The 19,503-nt window shown below is 42.3% G+C and overlaps 1 protein-coding gene across 1 annotated transcript in view; it reads left to right on the top strand.

Annotated features, from left to right (window-relative positions):
* The window catches only part of OVCH1 (ovochymase 1), a 1,371,455-nt gene that overhangs the window by 539,283 nt on the left and 812,669 nt on the right, over nt 1–19,503 (top strand). The window contains exons 11-12 of the mRNA XM_078673763.1: nt 1,928–2,068; nt 3,324–3,454. Of these exons, the coding sequence (XP_078529889.1) occupies nt 1,928–2,068; nt 3,324–3,454 (272 nt within the window). The remainder of the gene's footprint in view (nt 1–1,927; nt 2,069–3,323; nt 3,455–19,503) is intronic.

Genomic DNA, 19,503 nt, shown 5'->3' with positions numbered 1-19,503 from the left:
CTACATGTAGCCTGCGAATTTCTGCCAGGGTACAAGCCCCGTGATTCGGGTGCGGGGTAAAGCCACCCAACGCAGGCCAATTTGTACCTGGAATTGAGAGTGGACCTAACCTCGCAGCGGACAAAGAGTGGGGAAGGGCGCCATCAAACCAAACTCGATGCTGCCAATGATCAATAGGTATTTCCAATGCCCTGTACGGCGTATATTCAGCTGGGACATCCGAGGCGGTGTAGGAGTGGAACAAACCAGAATTAGCGTCCACAGCCGGAAACGTAACCCAAGAGTAAAACAACTCGTAAGGAAACGCCGGATCTGCACATACCACGAAAATCACAGCCATCCCATCTACTGGGACCTGGTACGTCTGAAGATGGTTGCGTACCGCTACGCGACTATGCTGCGCAATAGCCACCGCCGCCATGACAACACCGGAAACAAGAACACACAAAGAATACTTTGTAGCACAACTGGGTAGTAATTCAAAGAAACCGTTTAAGAAAGAATCAAGCTTGAATAAAGACCTATTTCAAAAAATAGGTAGGTTTCACCGACACCCCGTTTTCCGGAAACGGATGTGAAGGGGTTAAGGCATGAACGATAAACTACTCGAGTGTCATGATATAAGACCACCGAAACCGTTGGGCGCCATGTTGCAGGGTTTCTGTACTCACACAGAACTGTGCACAGAGGAGTGGAACCTCGGCAAATTAGGGTGTCCCAAAACTTACCTTAGCAACCAACTCACCCCTTACCGAGCTAGCTACAGTGTCTCATTGGACATATCTAACTCCCAATGTTTAGACAAACCAGAACATGAACTTGCAGTACCTCAGGGTACGTGGGACTCATGAACACTCTTTCGTTATATTATCATTACAAACCAGAACATGGAGTAAAGAAGACACATGTGCATTTGAAATGTTTATTTACTAATGCCGTCTTCTCAGGCGCAGTATCTTAGATAATACAAGTATACTTATTATCAGTAGCAAAATTATCAGCATAGTTACTAAGACATAAAAAGCGAATGGTGACAGCATGTTAACATGCTGTAATGAATAAGAGTTAACAACACTTATATCTCACCCTCCCTAACACATATATTATATTATTAGCTAAGAAGGTCTCTTTGGGTTGTTTTAGGGCGGGCCCATACCTTAGTGTCCTAGCATGAAGGAATCACATCAGCATACACCAGCTCTCTCTGCATGTGCACCGCATCAAGTGTGTTAACAATTCTCGTGCAAAGCAATATCAATCCCGCCTCAAGCCCAAGTTGGCAAAGGCTGCACTTGTGTTATGACTATGAAGGCGTGGAGATCAGACCTCATAACAATTCCATATCGTGTTGCTCCTGAAACTTCAGCACTCTCCGTGCAGACATGGTTTATTAAACAAAACTGATATCAGAGCAATAACATATTATTCTCACATACACCACGGCAAACAACTAGGTTGAAAGCTAAGTCAACAATTAAGGGTCGTGTGCAGAAGTTGCAAGAAAGGAAAAATGACGTTTAAATCTCAAATGTACCTATGCTAACTTAACACGATATAAGGATATATAGGAGCTATATAACAGAACTGTAGGATATAAAGCTCTTCAATCAATGTCGTAATGATGGAATTAGACGTTTAAGTGATAAAAGGGGAGAGGGCACGTGAGGGAGCCTTTATGGTTTCATAGTTTTATCCGCTCTGGTCTCTGACCTGGTAGATTGGAGGGACCCTAGTGTTGCCATGTTAAAGGGCTATAGAAGAGTATGCAGGGAAGTGGAGAATGAAGCACTTGACTGATGTGATACTGCTTTTGGCAACATGAGTCATCGACCCGCAGATGTGAGTAGACTAGAGAGCGGGGTGACTGTGGATCCAGTGACCACTTTAATACATGAATGATTACAATGATAATTTCGTTTCTTTTCAGATAAAGTTTGTGGAACAGATTTGCCATCTCCTCTTTTGGTACATTCAAATAAGGCCAGCGTGAAATTTGTCTCTGATTATAGCTCCACTGCCACAGGATTTACCCTGAACTTCCAAGAGGTTGACGTGGATAGCCTAGAGGGTAAGTGTATATATTCCACCTTTGTTCTTTTCACATACTTCTATTTAATACTTTGATGTGCCAAGTATGATCCACTATGCCTGACTTAAAGCAGTAACAATTTTGTCAAAATAATCAATGGGACATCCAATATCCAGCGAGTTCTGTTTTCTTGCCATAGACAAACCAATGAATAATCCAGTTGTCTGCACATCCTCATCTGCTGTCCATTCCCATGTATTTAGTAGCCTGGCCACATCGTTCTTTTAACTAGATGCTCCCGAAAGCCTAATCTACCACTAGATTGTGAAACTGTAGTGAATGTAATGTATGTCCTGGTTTCTTTTTATGTTGGCATGCCTTTCAGGGCTACCACGTTTGCCTGAAACCGAGGTACATGGTGAGCGGTATTGTACCTAGAATTTAATGTGTAAATGTGTTGGACTTGGAAAGCGCACAGCTGCCCGTAAGCGTTCCGGTGCTGGAGACCGCTGGGGAACCCGTCCTGGCTTTCCCTGTGAGATGGTCCCTTCTGGGTATCTCCAAGGTGAAACCAGGCATCCCCGGCGTCTGTGGGGGGCCGTTGCAGAGATGAGGCAAGCTTAATGCCCAGAGTTGCCGAGTGTGATCCCTGGTTAGAGTAGGCACCGAGGCGAGAATTGTCGAGTCCGCTGACCCTGGTCCACGACCCTGACGCGTCGGGAATTGAACCCTGGTCCCGGGCCGTTCTCTGCTTCCGGGTCTGCAGCCTCTAACCAGTGAGCCACACCACTCCACCACTCACACAATGCGGTTATGTTTGAAACCTGGGATTGCAATGGTGGTGTTTCTGTGCAACAAACAGCATCTTCAACATTAGACTACATCCTTTTCACAGTGATTTAAATTATTAGGCGCATGGTGGAAGAAAAGGCTGATGTTGCATACTGACTAAGCTTACCTGTAGCACTTTGCATGAAAACCCATGTTCACGTCACGCCGCCAACACTACACGTAGGATGACATCTGAGATGTATTATTTTGTTCGCCTAGTCATTAGACTGCTTCAGCCCAGGTGCTATAAACGTAAATGGGCATTTTTTCCAAAAAATGCCCAGCACTTTTTCTACATAGCCATTGCCACCTTTTAACTTGAGCTCATAAAGTAGAGGTTTTCCCACTTAAGTGTTTTTGTAAAACTGGGGAAAACGTATGTGAAATAGGTTTGGATAGAAGAGGTATGCAACTGTAAGTAGAAATAACCATTCAGCTACAAAAGTATCTTCTATGTCCACAGATTCTGGCTGTGGAAGTCTTGCTCAGCTGACGGAAGCGGGGTCAATTGACACAATTAATTACCCTGATGTCTACCCATCACTTACATCATGCAACTGGTTAATTCAAGCACCTTCGGAGCACGTTGTACAGGTAAAATAATTCATTTGAAATGCAGAGTTTTAGTGGCAAGCAAAACGAGATAGGGTGCCCAATGTACCTCCATTATCAATAGTTTTGAAAAAATGCTTGCATTGATAGTCTTCTAGCCTTGACTAGATCTGATGACTCAATTTGTCAAAAAGCCTCCTGTGATGCTTCAGTCACAAGAAGCAAAATAGAATGCAGTCATGGAACCCCCTTGGTCTCTACATAACCATCGGGCTTGTGTTGTGCCTGGCTGCATGGTAATCTACGTCCGCTTAATGTTAATGCATCTGCTTAATGTTTTTTGTTTCCATTTGTCAAGGCAATATTTGCTGTAGAGTGCCTAAAGGCATCATGGGGATTTCATGATTTGAAACCTGGTGCCCCCATCCTGTTGGAGGAGGCGATACTTTAACTTAATGATATCTCACTCAGATTAGATCTCGTGTTGTGGAATGGTTTTAGAGTTGTGTAGGAGGGAGGCATTTCATTCCGCACACCATCCCTTTGTAGTGCAGATTTAAAAGGGAAGACTCAAGGTGGAATACTGCTTGGCCAACTACTGGACACAAAATGTGAGTACAATGGTGCTGTAGTTTACATTTCTGGATGACAAATGGTCGGCTAGATTCTTTCAAGGTTATCATGGTGAAATAGTTGACATGTAGTAATGATATGCAGAAGATGAGGGATGTCTGATTAATTTGATATGAGAAGTTTCTTTGGGAGGTAGTATTACAAAAGAGTAGAGACCAGTACAACAGGCAGCTTCAGAATATGGCAGAGCATCTGTGGATTGTGGTTTTGTGGGACTCTTCAGCCAAGATCACTGATGAATTGTCATTGGAAGAAGGCCTGTTCAGTGTGCAAAAAACATTTTGAGAGCTTCATTAACTAGTACAAGTGGAGGATGACATCGTGATGACCTTATATGGATGGCGGTGAATAGTTTTGTAGGGTGTAATTCTACTGACATGCAAGTTTGGGAGTTTTCTGTGCAGCAAATTACATTAATGAAAAATGTTAGGCATTGTGAAGTTTTGACTCTGCAAAGACCAATAGTCATTGGAAGAAGAGAATAGAAAGCTTACTGAGTGATAAATCAATGACCCCACAGACCATGAGGAAAGAGCTGCAGGTTGTGAAGTTCCACTTGAATACCTTCATCGATGCAGCTTGATCGAATTATGCTGGAAACAGTATGACCAAGGAGGAGAAAGGTGGTGGGCTCGCCATCATCTGCTTCCCAGCTTACCATTTCTACAATATTTGATAATTGTAACTTAAAGACACATTCCTTAGACATAGTAAACCTGTTTGCATTATAATATGTCTTTAAATACCCCAGACTGGATGACAAACTAAGGAAATCTGATTCTAGGGGCACCTATGGCTTCCCTCTGTCAAATGAGAGTTGGTTACTTCGTGCCAGAGAGATTATGGAAGCAGAGATGGCGGAGGTTTTCTCTGTTTTATCAACATGTAAATGACCAAGGGAAGTGGGATTCCCCAGTGAGTTTTATAGGGTGGGCAAACTCTTAAAAGTTCCACTGTTCGATCAGGTGCCTAGAGAAGCTGAGACTTCTGGCTCTCTGAGCCATATCCAATAAGGCCACATTAACCCTTTAACTTCAAGGCAAAGATCCACTTGAGTGATTTAGTTGCTATCCCATTTTTTTTCTTAACACAGACTTAAATATCTTAGCTAAAATTCTGGTGACCCATTTGTTTGACCCATTTGTTTGTTTGGTTGATCTTCCATCTGGCTCACAAAGTGCAAGTTGTGTCAACTTGCCCATGAAGATGTCCGAATGGCAAACTGTTACGAGATGACCATACAAGACAACTCGTGGTACAAAAGGGGGTGGTGATGGACGGTGCATCTGAACCAATCAAACACTCACACTCAGTCAACAGATCTGGGTTTAATCCATCACCATTCTTTAGCCCACTCTGCCACCCCAGTTCAGACATTGCCATATGCAAATCAGTCTGACCCTGTGCCTCATGGGAACAGTCCAGCCCGAACTGCCAAGCCATGCCTTCCCTGGACCGGAAACAAGCTTCCGAGGACCGGTTTCTGGCATTTCAGCCGTCTTCAGCCCGGCTTGCTTGAATCCAGTGGCAAAGTGAGCAAGGGACACACGTCTGAGCATACCCTGCCAACTTATGGCGAACAAAGTGGTACAAAAGGGGGTGGTGATGGACGGTGCATCTGAACCAATCAAACACTCACACCCAGTCAACAGATTTGGGTTTAATCCATCACCGTTCTTTAGCCCCCTCTGCCACCCCAGTTCAGACATGGCCATATGCAAATCAGTCTGACCCTGTGCCTCATGGGAACAGTCCAACCCGAACTGCCAAGCCATGCCTTCCCTGTACCGGAAACAAGCTTCCGAGGACCACCTTTGGTTTTGCATACAAGACAACTCGTAAGAAGTCCTGGCATTTTCACTAGACACAGTACAGTGGTGGAGTGGCAGTACCTCATGAACGTTCTAACTAAAATTAGACAGGGAAAGGATTTCATATGTAAAGTTCACCTTCTCTGGTTCCCCTGCAGCAGATGTCAATAGCGGAGTATTTTCTCCAAGCGGTTTATGCTGGGTCACCGCACCCAACAGGGATTGCCTGTTATTTCCACTTCTTTTTCTTCTTGGTTTGGAAGCCGTGGTGGCTGCTATTCCACACACTACTGACGTGCACATTATTTCTACTGAAATGGGAGACATTAAAGCATTCCTGTGTGTGGACGATATACTCTGCACACTAGTTAATCCTAGTACATCTCTACCCACAGTCATGGAAATTATTCCAAAAACACACACATGGTGGAAAACAATCTCCTGCCTCTGATAGTCTGCACTAAAAAAGACTTTGCAAAATCGAAACATTTACACCAATTTTTGTGGGTAGGGTTCAGACAATCAAAAAGACCATTGTACACAGATGCATTTATCTCTTTGGTTTTCTTCCACCAAGTTCTCAGGAAAGTCATTGCGCAAATATCCATTCCTTTATCTGGAGATGGTGGGTGGACATACTGTTTCTATGTTTCATTCTGTCTGTCGGCACTGAGAATAAGCACGGTCTTGTGAATTACTCATAACAAGGTGTTGCTTTTTTGGACTTGCAACTTCCTGTTAGATGTATGTACGTATGTAGGAGCACTGTTTTGGATGCTTGTATTCGTTATTGGAGATGTTAATTCGTTTTCTTTTGTTTTTGGGTGGTTCTGTTTAATTTTGCTTTGTAATGCCAAATGCATTTACCTTTCCTTACTTGTCTTACTCTTTCCTTTGTTTGATCCCCATTGCCTACCCCTTCGCCCCCAGGCTGCAAAACTGAATTTCTTGACTTTTTAGAGTAGTACTTTGTGGTCTGATAGCTCTTGGTGCACTTTGGGAGTATTGCATTTGCTCGACACGGGTATTTGTATTGAGTGTTCCACCTTTCTGTATATAATTCATGTTGGTCCTTGGAAATGTGTACAAGTGCTTGATATTCTTAATAAATACATTTTGCAAAAAACAGAAAAGGATATTAGCTGATCAATATGTAGCAAACCTGTTCTATTTCCTGCATTATACAGTATAAAATAGCTAATTTGTCAATTACATACATGTTATGAGCTATTTGATGGATTGGTTATTCTAGAGAGGTTTACTGTGATTTTTGTTTATGATAGGAACATGATATTTTGAAAGTTACAACTATAGTGCTTTTAATGAATGCAGGAGTTCGCATTATTGTACAAGTTCTTCCTTGCGATTGACTGGGATGGTTATACTTTTCCATGTGCCGTGTTTGACAGTATGGATATTTGTTCGTCTAGGTGTCAATCCTGTACAGTTGACAGTAAAAAGTGAAGATGTGTGTTGTGGCTTTCACTTTGGGGTGCTATACCTTTAAGGTGTGTAATGTTTATTTATGATCTATCTTGCTTCGCTGTTCCTGGGTGTTTCGGACTCTTTAGTTGGGGACTGCAGAGCTTGAGCCAGTCACAGACTTCTTTTGTGCTGATTGCTCTCACTAGGAATAAATTCCTCTTAAGTCTTCAGCCTGTGGTTCCAATTATTGCTCTTTCCCTCGATTTCTGTTCAAGCGCAGAATTGGCTGGATCTATTTTTTAATCGGATTGGCTGCTGTCAACCCTGCTATTGGCTGACCGGTTTTCCTATGCTTAGCTGACTTTTGGGTAATTACACTCTATGTATTTCGTCTTTAGCTTAATTCAAGCACTTTGTGGGGGCATTTTAGAGTATCAGCATCAATTCCATTTTCTGGACAATTTTCACATTATCCCTTCAACATGCAAAGTGTAATTTACCTGTATCTTTTTTTACCTGAGACTGGATCCACAAGATTGATGTGGCAACAATGGTACAGAACTTTTAAGAGTTATTTATTGGCCATTGATGATATTAGTTTTGCTGTTGTGAGGAAACAGGCTATGCTCCATAATTGATTGGCAAAGAAGGTCAAAGAATTGTTGAGCGCCAACCTCAACTGGTCCCTTGTCCCTCTTCCATCGTCTGAGTGGGTTGTTATTGCAGAATCCAAACTATTACAAAACTACTTTAAAGATGATCCCAGTATGATTGTGAAAGACTTGCGTTTTCCACGCACAAGCAAAATTCAGGATGAATCTATTGAACCTTTCTTAGCAGAACTAAGAATGTTCGCTTCTATACTCAAGTGCATTGGTCGATCAATATTTAAGAGATCAGTTGGTAGTTAACTGCTTTGAAAGTATGACATACAAGATTTTGTGTTATAAGAACCCTACATTAGATGACTCTTGATTGTAAGAGGAATAGAGATCTGCTTTGGCATCAAAGGAGCTTGGAAAGTCCTAACAGATCTCATCTGAAACTGTGAATGCAATATCCTTTAAACCTAAAGTGTCATCGAATACCGTAGAAAAATCTAGGAAACCTAACCAAATTAAACCTTTCTATTGTTTTTTTTTTTTACAGATGTGTGTTTAAAGGCCATCCTGTTAACTCTGGTAATTGCCCTGCATTAGGGAAAAAATGTGTGAAGTATAGAAAAAATGCCACTTTGATTGAGCCTATAAGAACTGGCAGAAAAGTATGTATGTGGGTGGACAGTTTGACTTGCACTCTGTCAAGAGCCAAAAAGTTGCACAAAAGAGCAGAGTGGTGTTGTCAGCCCTCATGTTATCTGAGGAAAAGTTTGGGTGGAAAAAACAAGATCCTGTTTGGAAGATAAACATTGGTAATGTGGACATGGTTGTTACACTGGGCTCTATTTCACCTATCACTGTTGTCTGATCAGTTGTATTCACGAGAATGGGCACACATCAGTATGTTACTGACAGACATTCATACTGTGGTTTTTGGAGGGCAAGAGATGGGGTATTTTTATGAAGCTATTCTGTACAAGGATAGTTTGATACACACTAAAGTGAGGTGTATGTAGCTAAAAGTGGTTATAACCTTCTACATTGGAGGGATCAAGACATTTGGTATGGTTCTGAGGTTGGGAAATGAGCACCAAATATCTTTAGTTGATATGATGTACAAGTGACCTCGTTACCAGAAGTATTAGGTGAATACAAAGTCATTTTTTTAGGACAGACTTGGAGTTGTAAAGGGATTTGAACACAGAATTATCCTGAAACCGAATGCTGTTCCAGTGGTACACAAGATTCATAACATACCTATGAGCATTAGAGACTGGTTAAAGGAACATTTGGATAAGTTATGTAAGCAAGAGTTATTGTACTGGTAGACTTCTCGCAGTGGGTTTCGCCAATTGTTGCTTTGAAATCCGCTGAAAGTAGGCTCTGGGACTCTAAATAAGAACATTCTAATGGATTATTTCCCCTTGTCAAAACTTCAAGGGATGTTGGCCAAAAATTCAAGGGATGTTGGCACAGTCGGGGAGTTAGACTCCTTTGAACTCTCAACCCAATAGCTGCTTAGTGGAGATTCTCTCCCCCTAACTACTTTTAACACCCCATTTGGTGCTTTCTGATTCCTTCACATGCCATTGGACCTAGCTACGGCTGCATCGTTTTTTCACAAACTGACTTATCCACTCCTGGGCAAATAGAAGGGAGTGTTAGCTTATCAAGATCGAGATGACTGATTTGTTCAGTCTCGGTACATAGTCATTTACAAAAATTTAGCGGAGTTTGAGCATTCTGGAGGATCAGAAGATCACACTGAAAGAGAAAAATGCAGATTTATGGTAGAGGAAGCTAAATATTTGGGGTGCAAAATCTCTGCCCAGGTTATTTAACACAAGGAAGATCTCATTCAAGCAATTGACAAGTGCCCCTCTCCTACAGACAAAATCCAATTAGGATCATTCCTATGTCTGGGAGTACTATTAACATTTTATAGAGAATTTAGGGTTGCAAACTGAACCTTTAAAGAACTTGCAGTATAACAAAAAGTGTCTGGAAACAAAAACAAATTGAAGCATTTGCTGAATTGCAGTTGTCATAATCAAGGCACCTTGCCCTGCAACCATTCAGGGATGCGATGCCATCCATAGTGACGATTGATGCTAGTGGATGGGTATGGGCCCTGTGGTAAGCCAGATGGCGGAAGGGAAAGAAATCACAATTTGCTTTGCCTACTGGCACTTAACAGCTTGGGAAAAAAAGATAGTACAATAGAGCGAGGCAAAGGCCTGTGTTTGGGGTGCACATCATTTTGCTACACCTGTGGGGTAGAGCATTTTAATTGGTCACTGATTACAAACCACTTGTGAATCTTTTAAATAATAAAGGGTTGGGAAATGCTAGTCGAAGGGTTATTTAGGTTTACGTTCCAAAATGTATGGATTTCATTTTAAGGTGAAGCATAGTTCTTGAGGGGAAAACTGTATAGCTGATTTTCATCCATATGACCATCAGAATCCGCTCAAGATTGTGATGTGGTCTGTAAAGAGGAACTTGTGATTGGGTTGCTTTATGTTGGTAGTGTCTGAACGTATCTCATGATAACAGGACTGGAAAAACTGTGAAGGATGATAGTTATCAGGAGCGTCGTAAGAAAATGATCAGCAAAGTTCGGCTCCGAGAAGCATTATTTGCTAGTGAATTAAAAGCAGTCATGGATGAATTAAGTATTGAAGGTGGGTGGATTTTGTTAGGTAATTCCTTGATCCCTTCAAGTGTTTTGATGTCTAGATTGGTTAACATTGCTCACTATGGCCCTGTACGTGCTCCTGGTACCAACATAATACTGAGATTACGCTACTGGTGACCTAGAATGGATGCTAATGCAGATTCTGGTAATAAGATATATGGAGGGACAGCAGCAAAGCCCCTTTATACTGACAATGTTCCACTATGCCTGGTGGAGTATCCCGATTATTCACTGTACCACTCCAGATGTTTCTCTCATGCTGCTGATAATGTTCGCAGCATGAGAAAAGCACCAGGATTGGTTGGAGTGGACTGGCTTGGGGACCTGTCCTTCTATCCACCGAGTTATTTTGGACAGCTTGGGTTGGAGAGGTATAAAGTGCGCCCGTCAGGTTCGCCTTTGCAAGACAGCTGTCCAAAGTGAAATGTGCTCTTTAAACTACTGTCCTCACTCCTCTCTGCTGCCAGTCTAAAGCAATGGCCCAGGCCTCGCAGCTAGGGCTGCCAGAGGAAAACATAAAATGGTAATAAACTTAGTTTTTTAGCATTTCATTTTTCACTTTGGCTGCGCCAGGTGCGGGTGACTCATTAGTCCATACGGAGCAGCCTCTGCTGATGTAATGGTGTTTATCCATTGTGAAGGTTGCTGTTTTCCATTGTGAAGGCTGTTGCTGGCCACATCTTGTTTGTGTCTCACCAGATGGATGTTTTCATGAAGAAATTGGAAATTAGATCTCTAACCACAGTTGGGTACAGTCCATAAAGTAATGGCATGGTGGAGAGAGTGAATGCGCAAACGATTCACCAAGCTATATGGGGGGCGAATGTGCTGGAAACGGTTGCTGACACTTTGGTGTCATGGCACAACTTACTTAACCACTGGGTTGGCTCCCCTTGAGTTGCAAAGGTAGACATTTGTCTAATGAGTTATCCTCTAAATGGGGGCTGGACAAAACTAAGCTCAAAGTCAGTATTCCCAATTTTGATCAGGTAAGTGCAAATGTCAAAGTCCCGAGATGGGATGAGAAGTCGTAATCAAGAGGTCCAAGTGGTCGGATTCCAAATTTTATCTGAGGATGACTATTGTTCAGGTTCCTAAACATTCATCCTGGTTTAAAACGTGAAATGGTGAAGTAAGAGAATTGTGGCCAAGGCATCTGCATGGTGGGGTGGAGGGAAATCTACTACCCCCCCGTCATATTGGTTCTTCCGGTAATGATGTGCTAGTGTAGTTCCTATATTCCCAATAGGCTCTGTGCATTGGAATAATATCTTCAGTAGTGTAGACGTAGGACTGAGGTTAACTAGGTCTTTTACAGACGATATTAGACTTAAGTTTTATGTGCCAGCTAGCTCAGAGTTCACTAGAAACTTTCTCGAATAAGCGAGGAGGAGTTTAACCTCCCTGGATAGACAAGAAGGGATTTAGTTTCTGACAACCATAGAACATGACAACTTTGCTCTCCCTGATCAAGAGTATATCTCTAGAGTCGTGTGAAAACAAGACAGCTATTTTACTCAGTCAACACGTGCATACTTAGTTTCACCAGATTGCAGAGAAAAAGAGAGACGGGCGTGTTCAATAAAAGGTGTTATTTATTGATCAGTCTCTGTTCTCATACAAGAGAAATTAATTGCTACAATTGCAATACTTAGGGTTAAGTAGAATGCATATAGTAAAAGCAGGAGTATAAAATAATACTGTAAAAGCATTGATATGGTTTCTAAGCCATATGATACTTTAAAATGGATAAAAGATATACCTACATATATACATTGACTAATCGTACTCAACTGGTGCTTCAAACTATGCCTACCCCGGTGTACCTGACCTAAGCCTAATACATGGGAGGGAGTAAGTAAGTAGCAGTTTAAGTTAAGTTTGTTTTGCCAAGAATCTGACTCAAGAATTCTCTATAAGGGTTTAGTCAGTTCAGTACCTGGGATTTAGAAGGCTGGAGGTCTGGTATCTCTTTCTCAGGACTCGGTATCCCAGTCACCCGCGAAGGTGGGCTGGAAACGCTGGAGGCTGGATTTCTCGGCAAGAGAAAAGACAGCGTCTTCCTCAGCGCGTCAAAAGGGGAGGGGCAGCGTCCGTGGGCTCTCGCATCAGCTGGGCTCTCCGGCAAGTAGTCACTGCTCCAGGTTCATCACCACCGTGTGTCTGCTTAGGACAGCGTTGGTATATTTATACCTGAGAGGTGCTGGGTTTGACGTAAGGATGGACATAAGACGTCAATAAAGATGTCACTAGGAACTGAGCGTTCTTGCAGTGCTTTACAGGAGTTCTTGGACTAAATCAAAACATGGCAGGCGGGGATTTCCCAGGTTGCTTGAGGCTTGGATTTGTTTAAGAACTCGATGTGCTTTCTAGGGGGCTGGAGGAATAGTGCTTGCTTAATGTGACAGCATGCGCTATGACTAATTTATAACGAGTTTCTGTGCCGTTGTATGGATAGTAGTGATTTATAACTGGGCAAGGGTCAGAAATAGGAGTATCGATACAGGTCCCTAGATAAACACACTACACTAGGTGAAGTTACCTAATGTTTATCAGAAGGGTGGAAGGAGGTGACGCACACCCTGTGGGGTATGCCTGCTTGGTTGGTGGTGATGCATGACATGGTGGTGCACAACCCACTGGTGGTGTGTGCCGTAGTGGTGGTGATGGAAGCCCTGCCTTACAGCACTCAGTTGATGCAGATCCTGCGCTGCAGCTCTCTACTAATACGGACTCTGTGCTGCAACAGTCGGCTGTAAATCTGTGTACTGTTTGTGTTAGCATCACAAAGGGGTCATATCCGGTGTATGAGCAGTGTGGGCATCCTCAAATATTTAAATGGCTGTCAGAAATGCACAAATTATATTTTATGTTGCAGTTATAATGCACCTGTTGATGTAGTATGTTGTGCGGTATGATAACTTTTATTTCTATCTTGTTTTGTTGTTTGACTATTTTAGCTTTGTTTCTTGTTAATTGAAAGGGTAAGGTATCTGGTGGACTTTCTCTTTAAGTTGTGGAATGTTTACTTTTTTTCTATCTTGCTTCAGTGTTCCTCTGAGTGTTCTGGAGTGTTGTGGACTGCAGAGCCTGAGGCAGTCACGAAGAGAGGTTGTGTACAGATTCCTCTCCCTAAGCATAAACTTTACTTAAGTCATCTTCAGCCTGTAGTTTATTTCTCTGCACAGGCACAACAATGTGATGTGCAAAACACACAAGATGATGGACGGAATGTTGCACAATGGCAAACCATTCACCCCCAGTCACAGATCTGGGTTTAATCCATCGTTATTTTGCTCACTAAGCCACCCCAGTTCAGACATGGCCATATGCAAATCAGTCTTGACCCTGTGCCTCATGGGAACAGTCCAGCCCGAACTGCCAAGCCATGTCTTTCCTGGACCGGAATCAAGCATCCTAGGACCGGTTTCTGGCGATCAGCCGTCTTCAGCCAGTGTCTAACCCAGGGTGGTGTGGAGTGCAAAAAAACTATGGATTTAGGCCCAGGATGGATTTAGGCCCAGATCCTTGTACTGGGGTTAATGTATGACATTGTTCTACATTCTGTCCATCAACTGTGTTTTTTACAACAATGTGATGTGCATGCATCGAGTGTTTAATATAACTTTAGAGATTCCATTGCGCTTTAGAATATTTAGGTTTAAGTGTCCTGGGACAATGATGCCAATCTATCATCTTTACTGACTATTCCAAATATGAATTGAACTGCTTTAAATGCTATTATCTGTAGATTCAAATTTGTGAATTATATATCCACGACAGTTCTACGCTTACATCAATGGCCCTTGCATTTTTTTCCAATCGAAAGCTTACAGTAATGGTGTAAACCTTAAATGACATAAATGTTGCTTTTCACTGCTGTCCTTCCATTTCACAGTGCTGTATTACAAGGTTCAAATCATCTAATTTGATGCCACTGAATATCATCTTCTGAAGGCTGGCTGAGTTGGCATTGCTAGTATTTTACCTGTTCATCCATAGATTGCAAAGCAATATCTGCAACAGTGTTCAGTTCACTGAGCCATTTGACTCCGACACAGGCAAAAAACTGATAGCTAAGACGGTACTTTGCTGAGTGTTACCCTGCCATGTTTTGGCATCACCTATAGAAGCGGAGAGAAGATGCCCAGCCCTTCCTTTAAGCAGCACACAAATGCGTTGGGTAGAAGCAGAAGCTCCAGCTGTTTGGTAGACCATGAAACTGAACCTGGGTCAGCCCTACTTAAGAGAGGAGACCTGCTACATGAACAAAAGGAGCCCCTTCCAAAGCTGGAGCAAGTAATCTGGGAGTTTGGGTGACTGGCATAGTGTCTATAAAACTGGAAAAAAGTCCATACCATTTGAGAGCATTCGTTTGCACTTTTAAACGAACTGTTGGAAGAAATTGGGTTATTGGTTGAGGGGGGCTGGAAGCCCCTCCCAGACAACAACCTCAATCCTGGTCAGGGTGACCCACAAAAGCCACTAAATCAACCTGTGCTTAACCCTCTGGTAGCTTGACATAAAAGCAATCACGCTTAACTTACATGCAATGTGTAAAGTATCTATGCAGCACACAGAGTAATAAGGGGAAAACACAAGACCTGACAAATCCCAAAACAATTTATAAAAAGAGTACATTTTAGTAAATAAAATTATACCAGAATGACAAACGTCCAGTCAGTAGAACAGGAGTAATTGATTTTTAAAGTTTTAAGTAGAAATGGAACCAAGAAGCAGAAAGCACCAGCTGTTAATATCTGGTTGTGCTGGACGGGATAAAGTCACAAGATCAAACTGATTACTGGGGTATGTGGGTCAGATACAGGGGCCAGGTTAGTCCTGCTGAAAGTTGTACAATGTGTCTTTGATGTGAGGCTTCACATTGCTCAGTGTCGATTCCGATCAGGTGCTGCGATGCAAAGTCCTGCATTGAGTTGCAATGTGTTGTCATGTACCTATGAGGAGCTGCGAGGGCTGCAATGCGAGGTCCTGCATCAAGCTGTGATGTGTCATAATTGATGGAACCCATAGTTAGGCAGGGATGAGTACACTCTGCCAGCCAAGGTTCAGGACCGGAGGGGCATCTCTTTGGGACCAGGGCTCACTCAAGGCAGAGGCTAACTGCAGGGCTGAGGCATGGCCAGTGCAGCAGGTCAGCTGGGCAGTTGCAGGGAGGCCTCTTAAGCTTTTTGTCAGTGTAGCTCACACAGTTCAGCCAACTGACCTTTGGAGTCGCTCTGGGTACAGTCAGGTCCTGGTTCCTTCTCAGACAGCAAGACAGTCCTTCAAGCAGCAGGGCAGTCATTCTGCAACTTCCACAGGTCCAGGAGTTTTCTGAAGAGTGGATCTGGTAGTCCAATATTTATACCTGGTGCCACCCTTTGTGTATGAGCATTATTTGTCCTACCTTACATCTGTTTCTGGAAAGTTCTTCCCCTGTCAAGGCTCCAAACTCTCTGGGGAGACCAGACAGGGCAGTCCTTATGTATATTTTAATTGTATGTGCAGGAGGCAAAGCCATTTAAAATGTAAGTGGGACTGGGTATAGCCCCTCCTAGTCATCATGCCAAGATGACCCATCTTCTCCACACCTAAGTCCTCTTTAATTTCCTGGAAGTAATACCCAAACCCAACAGCAGAGTCATTGACATCATGTGATCCAGGACAATGGCAAAAAGTCACAAATGGTTAAGACCTGAAAATGCCAACTCTCTAAAAGTGGCATTTTCAGAACTGTGACTTAAAATCCAATGTTACCAATAATTAGGAGTCCTTGAGTGTAAACCGCATCGATCTGCTCCAAATCCAAAGTTATCGCTTATTAAATGTAAAAGGGTTACCCGGTTTTAGCCAATGAGAGAGATAGGCCTTACAACAATGAAATGCAACTTTTGGAGTTTTTTTTACTGCCCGGACATGTAAAACTGAAGTACATATGTCCTACATTTTAAATACAATACAACTTTCCCTATGAGGCTTTAGGGCCTACCTTGGGGGACTACTTGTATTTATTAAAAAGAGAGGTTTTAGGCCTGGTAAAGGTTTATTTTGCTATGTTGACACTGCAGTTTAAAACTGCAATACTGGTTGCAGTTGCACGGTTGACACCAGTTTCTTGGGTAGCACAATGAGTGCTATAGGCCCACTAGTAGTATTTAATGTAAAAGCCCTAGGTGCAGGTAGTACAGTTTACTAGGGACTGAAAAGTACATTAAATGTGCCAATTGGTATAGTCCAATCTTACCATGTTTGAAGGAGCGAGCACAAGCACTGGCAGAGACCTAATGCCAACAAAAACAAATTCAGAAAAACAAGAGTGAAGGCAAAATGTCTGGGGAATACCACACCAGGAATGTCCGGTTTAATACCAGTTCACTAATCAATTCGTTCATCCAGACCAATATTTACATTGTTTTTAGTAGTTGAGTCAGACTGCTGATTGCAAATTCGAAACATGCGCCAGAAGGGTTATTCTTTCGCTGACCCAATAACTTCAAATCTAAATTAAAACTTTTTTTGTAAAAATGTTTTTTCTACATATTAAGCCATTCCTCTGGGTTTAGCCTATTCTGGATCCCTCCAGTTATTCACTACATTTATAGCTAAAAATATAAGCACTCTATTCTTGAATTCTACGTGACTAACCCCGAATAGATTGCTGGTGGACATTCCTAGCATATACATCTCAAAGTATTTTAGGGCAATAATTGCCAGTTTGCGTTTTTTTTGTAATTATTTTTTTCTAACCTCTAGCTAGGGTTGTGGCTTTCACTATGGCCACTCAAGGCTTTGTTTTACAGCGGTTTCCACCTACTAGCTTGTGATGCAAACAACAAAAAGTGTTATTCTGTAGAATAATTCTAAGAGATTCTTCACTTTTGAATAAGCCTTCGGCGCCAGACTGGGGTCTGGAAGGGTTTCCTCAGCAGTGCTCCAGCACATTTCCCAGGTGGAGCTGTGCGGCTCCATATTGACTATACAACCACAGAAGTGATGGAGCTGCACATAAGTACCACCTCTACGAGCTGATGGTAGTTCCTTTGTTTCTGCACCTCCCGATACAGATCAGGAGCTCCTCTCCCAAAGTTCTTGTATTGGCTTGAAGTTGTGCAATACATGTTCTTTCGCGTATCTGAATGTTCTTTGGGACTGGGAGATGAATATGTGTGTATCCGAACACGGAGCAGGACTTGCATGAAGGCCATAACTAACTTCTCTGTCACAGGCGCGGCCTCGGTAACTATTTGATATCAACATAATAAATGATCAGACGTAAGAGCGACATCACATCATTCACTAGAGGTTAAATAATTCCTTGGTAAATTGGCTTTCACTTATTCTGCATAGTTTACATTCTCAAATGATAGATTCATGCTATCTAAGAACATCTTAGGTGCTCAAAGGATCTAAACACATCCATATATTTGTGGCCACCCCACTGCGGGAATACTCTTGTCTTGAAACTCAAGCCTTGATATGATCTGTGCAGAGTGACTCTGTGCTCCCTTTATTAGTGCTATACGGACCTAGCGAAGACCCATCTTGGGTCACTTACACTTCCTAAAGCAGACGTACTCACAATTCAACGCAAGGGAACTTAAATGCCAGTTCAAGTGCAAAATGTTCAAAGTACCCATGTCTTCAGAAATGTGCAACTAATACTGCTTGAAACAATTCAGATTAGGAAAACAATTGGCACTAGATATGCTGAAGCTTTATCAAAGTAACTTTATGGAGGGCAATTAGTATATTCTGTGGGTAATTCATTTCTGTGCTCTCTGCCAGTTGTGTCCCTGCCAGATCCATTACATACATAGTAGCAGATCAGATGGAAAAATGTTAATGTAAAAATAGAGTTTGGGCTGCTTCTCGTGTCCAAAAAAACCTTCAAATTAAAGCTTTGGAGATAAGAGGAAGAGCCCCGATAAGGAGGTGAATGGGAGGGTGAGTTGAAATGGAACAAGCATTGGTAAATGCAATAGGTTTTGCCTATGTGTTATTAATATTATTTTTTAGTTGTAAGTTTAGGATGAGTGATAACAGGTAGAATTTAGAACAGAGAATGCATTGAAGGGAAACTAAATGGCAGAAAAGTGGCCATGAAGTAGATGGAGTTACAGATAGCAAGGCAGCAAGAAGAAAGAACCAATAAAAGAAGAAAATGAGAATATATGACGAGAGGAATGACAATAGAGTTCATATTGTTGAAAGTGAAAGATCTCAGAGGGGTAAGGGAATAGTGGAGTGGAAAAGCAGATATACATGACAGTGGACTGGCATAAAGAGAAAGTACAGTAAAAAACTTTGAAAGAGTAAGTAGAAGAGAAAGAAAAAATAGAGGTGTGCCAATGGGGAGTGAAACTACTCAGGTATCAGTAAAATACCAGTGGCGTGACGACAACAGTAAGAAAGAAAAGTGTTTTGGTACAGAGAGAGCAGCCTGTGCATCAAAAAAATATAAATGCAGCAGCAGGCTAGAGAGAATAGAGTGCTTGAAAACACCATAGAAATTAAACTAAGATTAAAAGGTACATAAACATCAGAGGGAACCGAGTCAGATCAGAGAGTCGAGAATGAAAACATAGAGAATAAACTAAGAGTTCAGAGTAGAGAGCATATATGTGAATCGTATTCCAGTGCTTTCTAAAATGAAAGTTGAACAAAAACTATAAACTGTTTTTAGGTCTCGCCTAGGCAGCGCGCATACGCTGCTTAGGAAAACGCCCTCTAGCCACCGCTTCACTTTTGTAGGCAAAAACGTGCAGGCGTTGCATTGCTTTGAATGGCAACGCGTGCACTTTTGGCGATTCCCTTGCGGGTGCAAGCTTTAAAACCATATGTTAATTACAAACATATGGTTCCTGCTCGCTCCCGCAAGGTAAACAGGTGCAGGCCCCCTCCTCTCTCCCCTCCCACTGCTGC

The sequence above is a fragment of the Lissotriton helveticus genome, chromosome 1_1 (assembly GCF_964261635.1).
Source record: "Lissotriton helveticus chromosome 1_1, aLisHel1.1, whole genome shotgun sequence".
NCBI lineage: Eukaryota > Metazoa > Chordata > Amphibia > Caudata > Salamandridae > Lissotriton > Lissotriton helveticus.
This window is presented reverse-complemented; position numbering and strand designations above follow the sequence as displayed.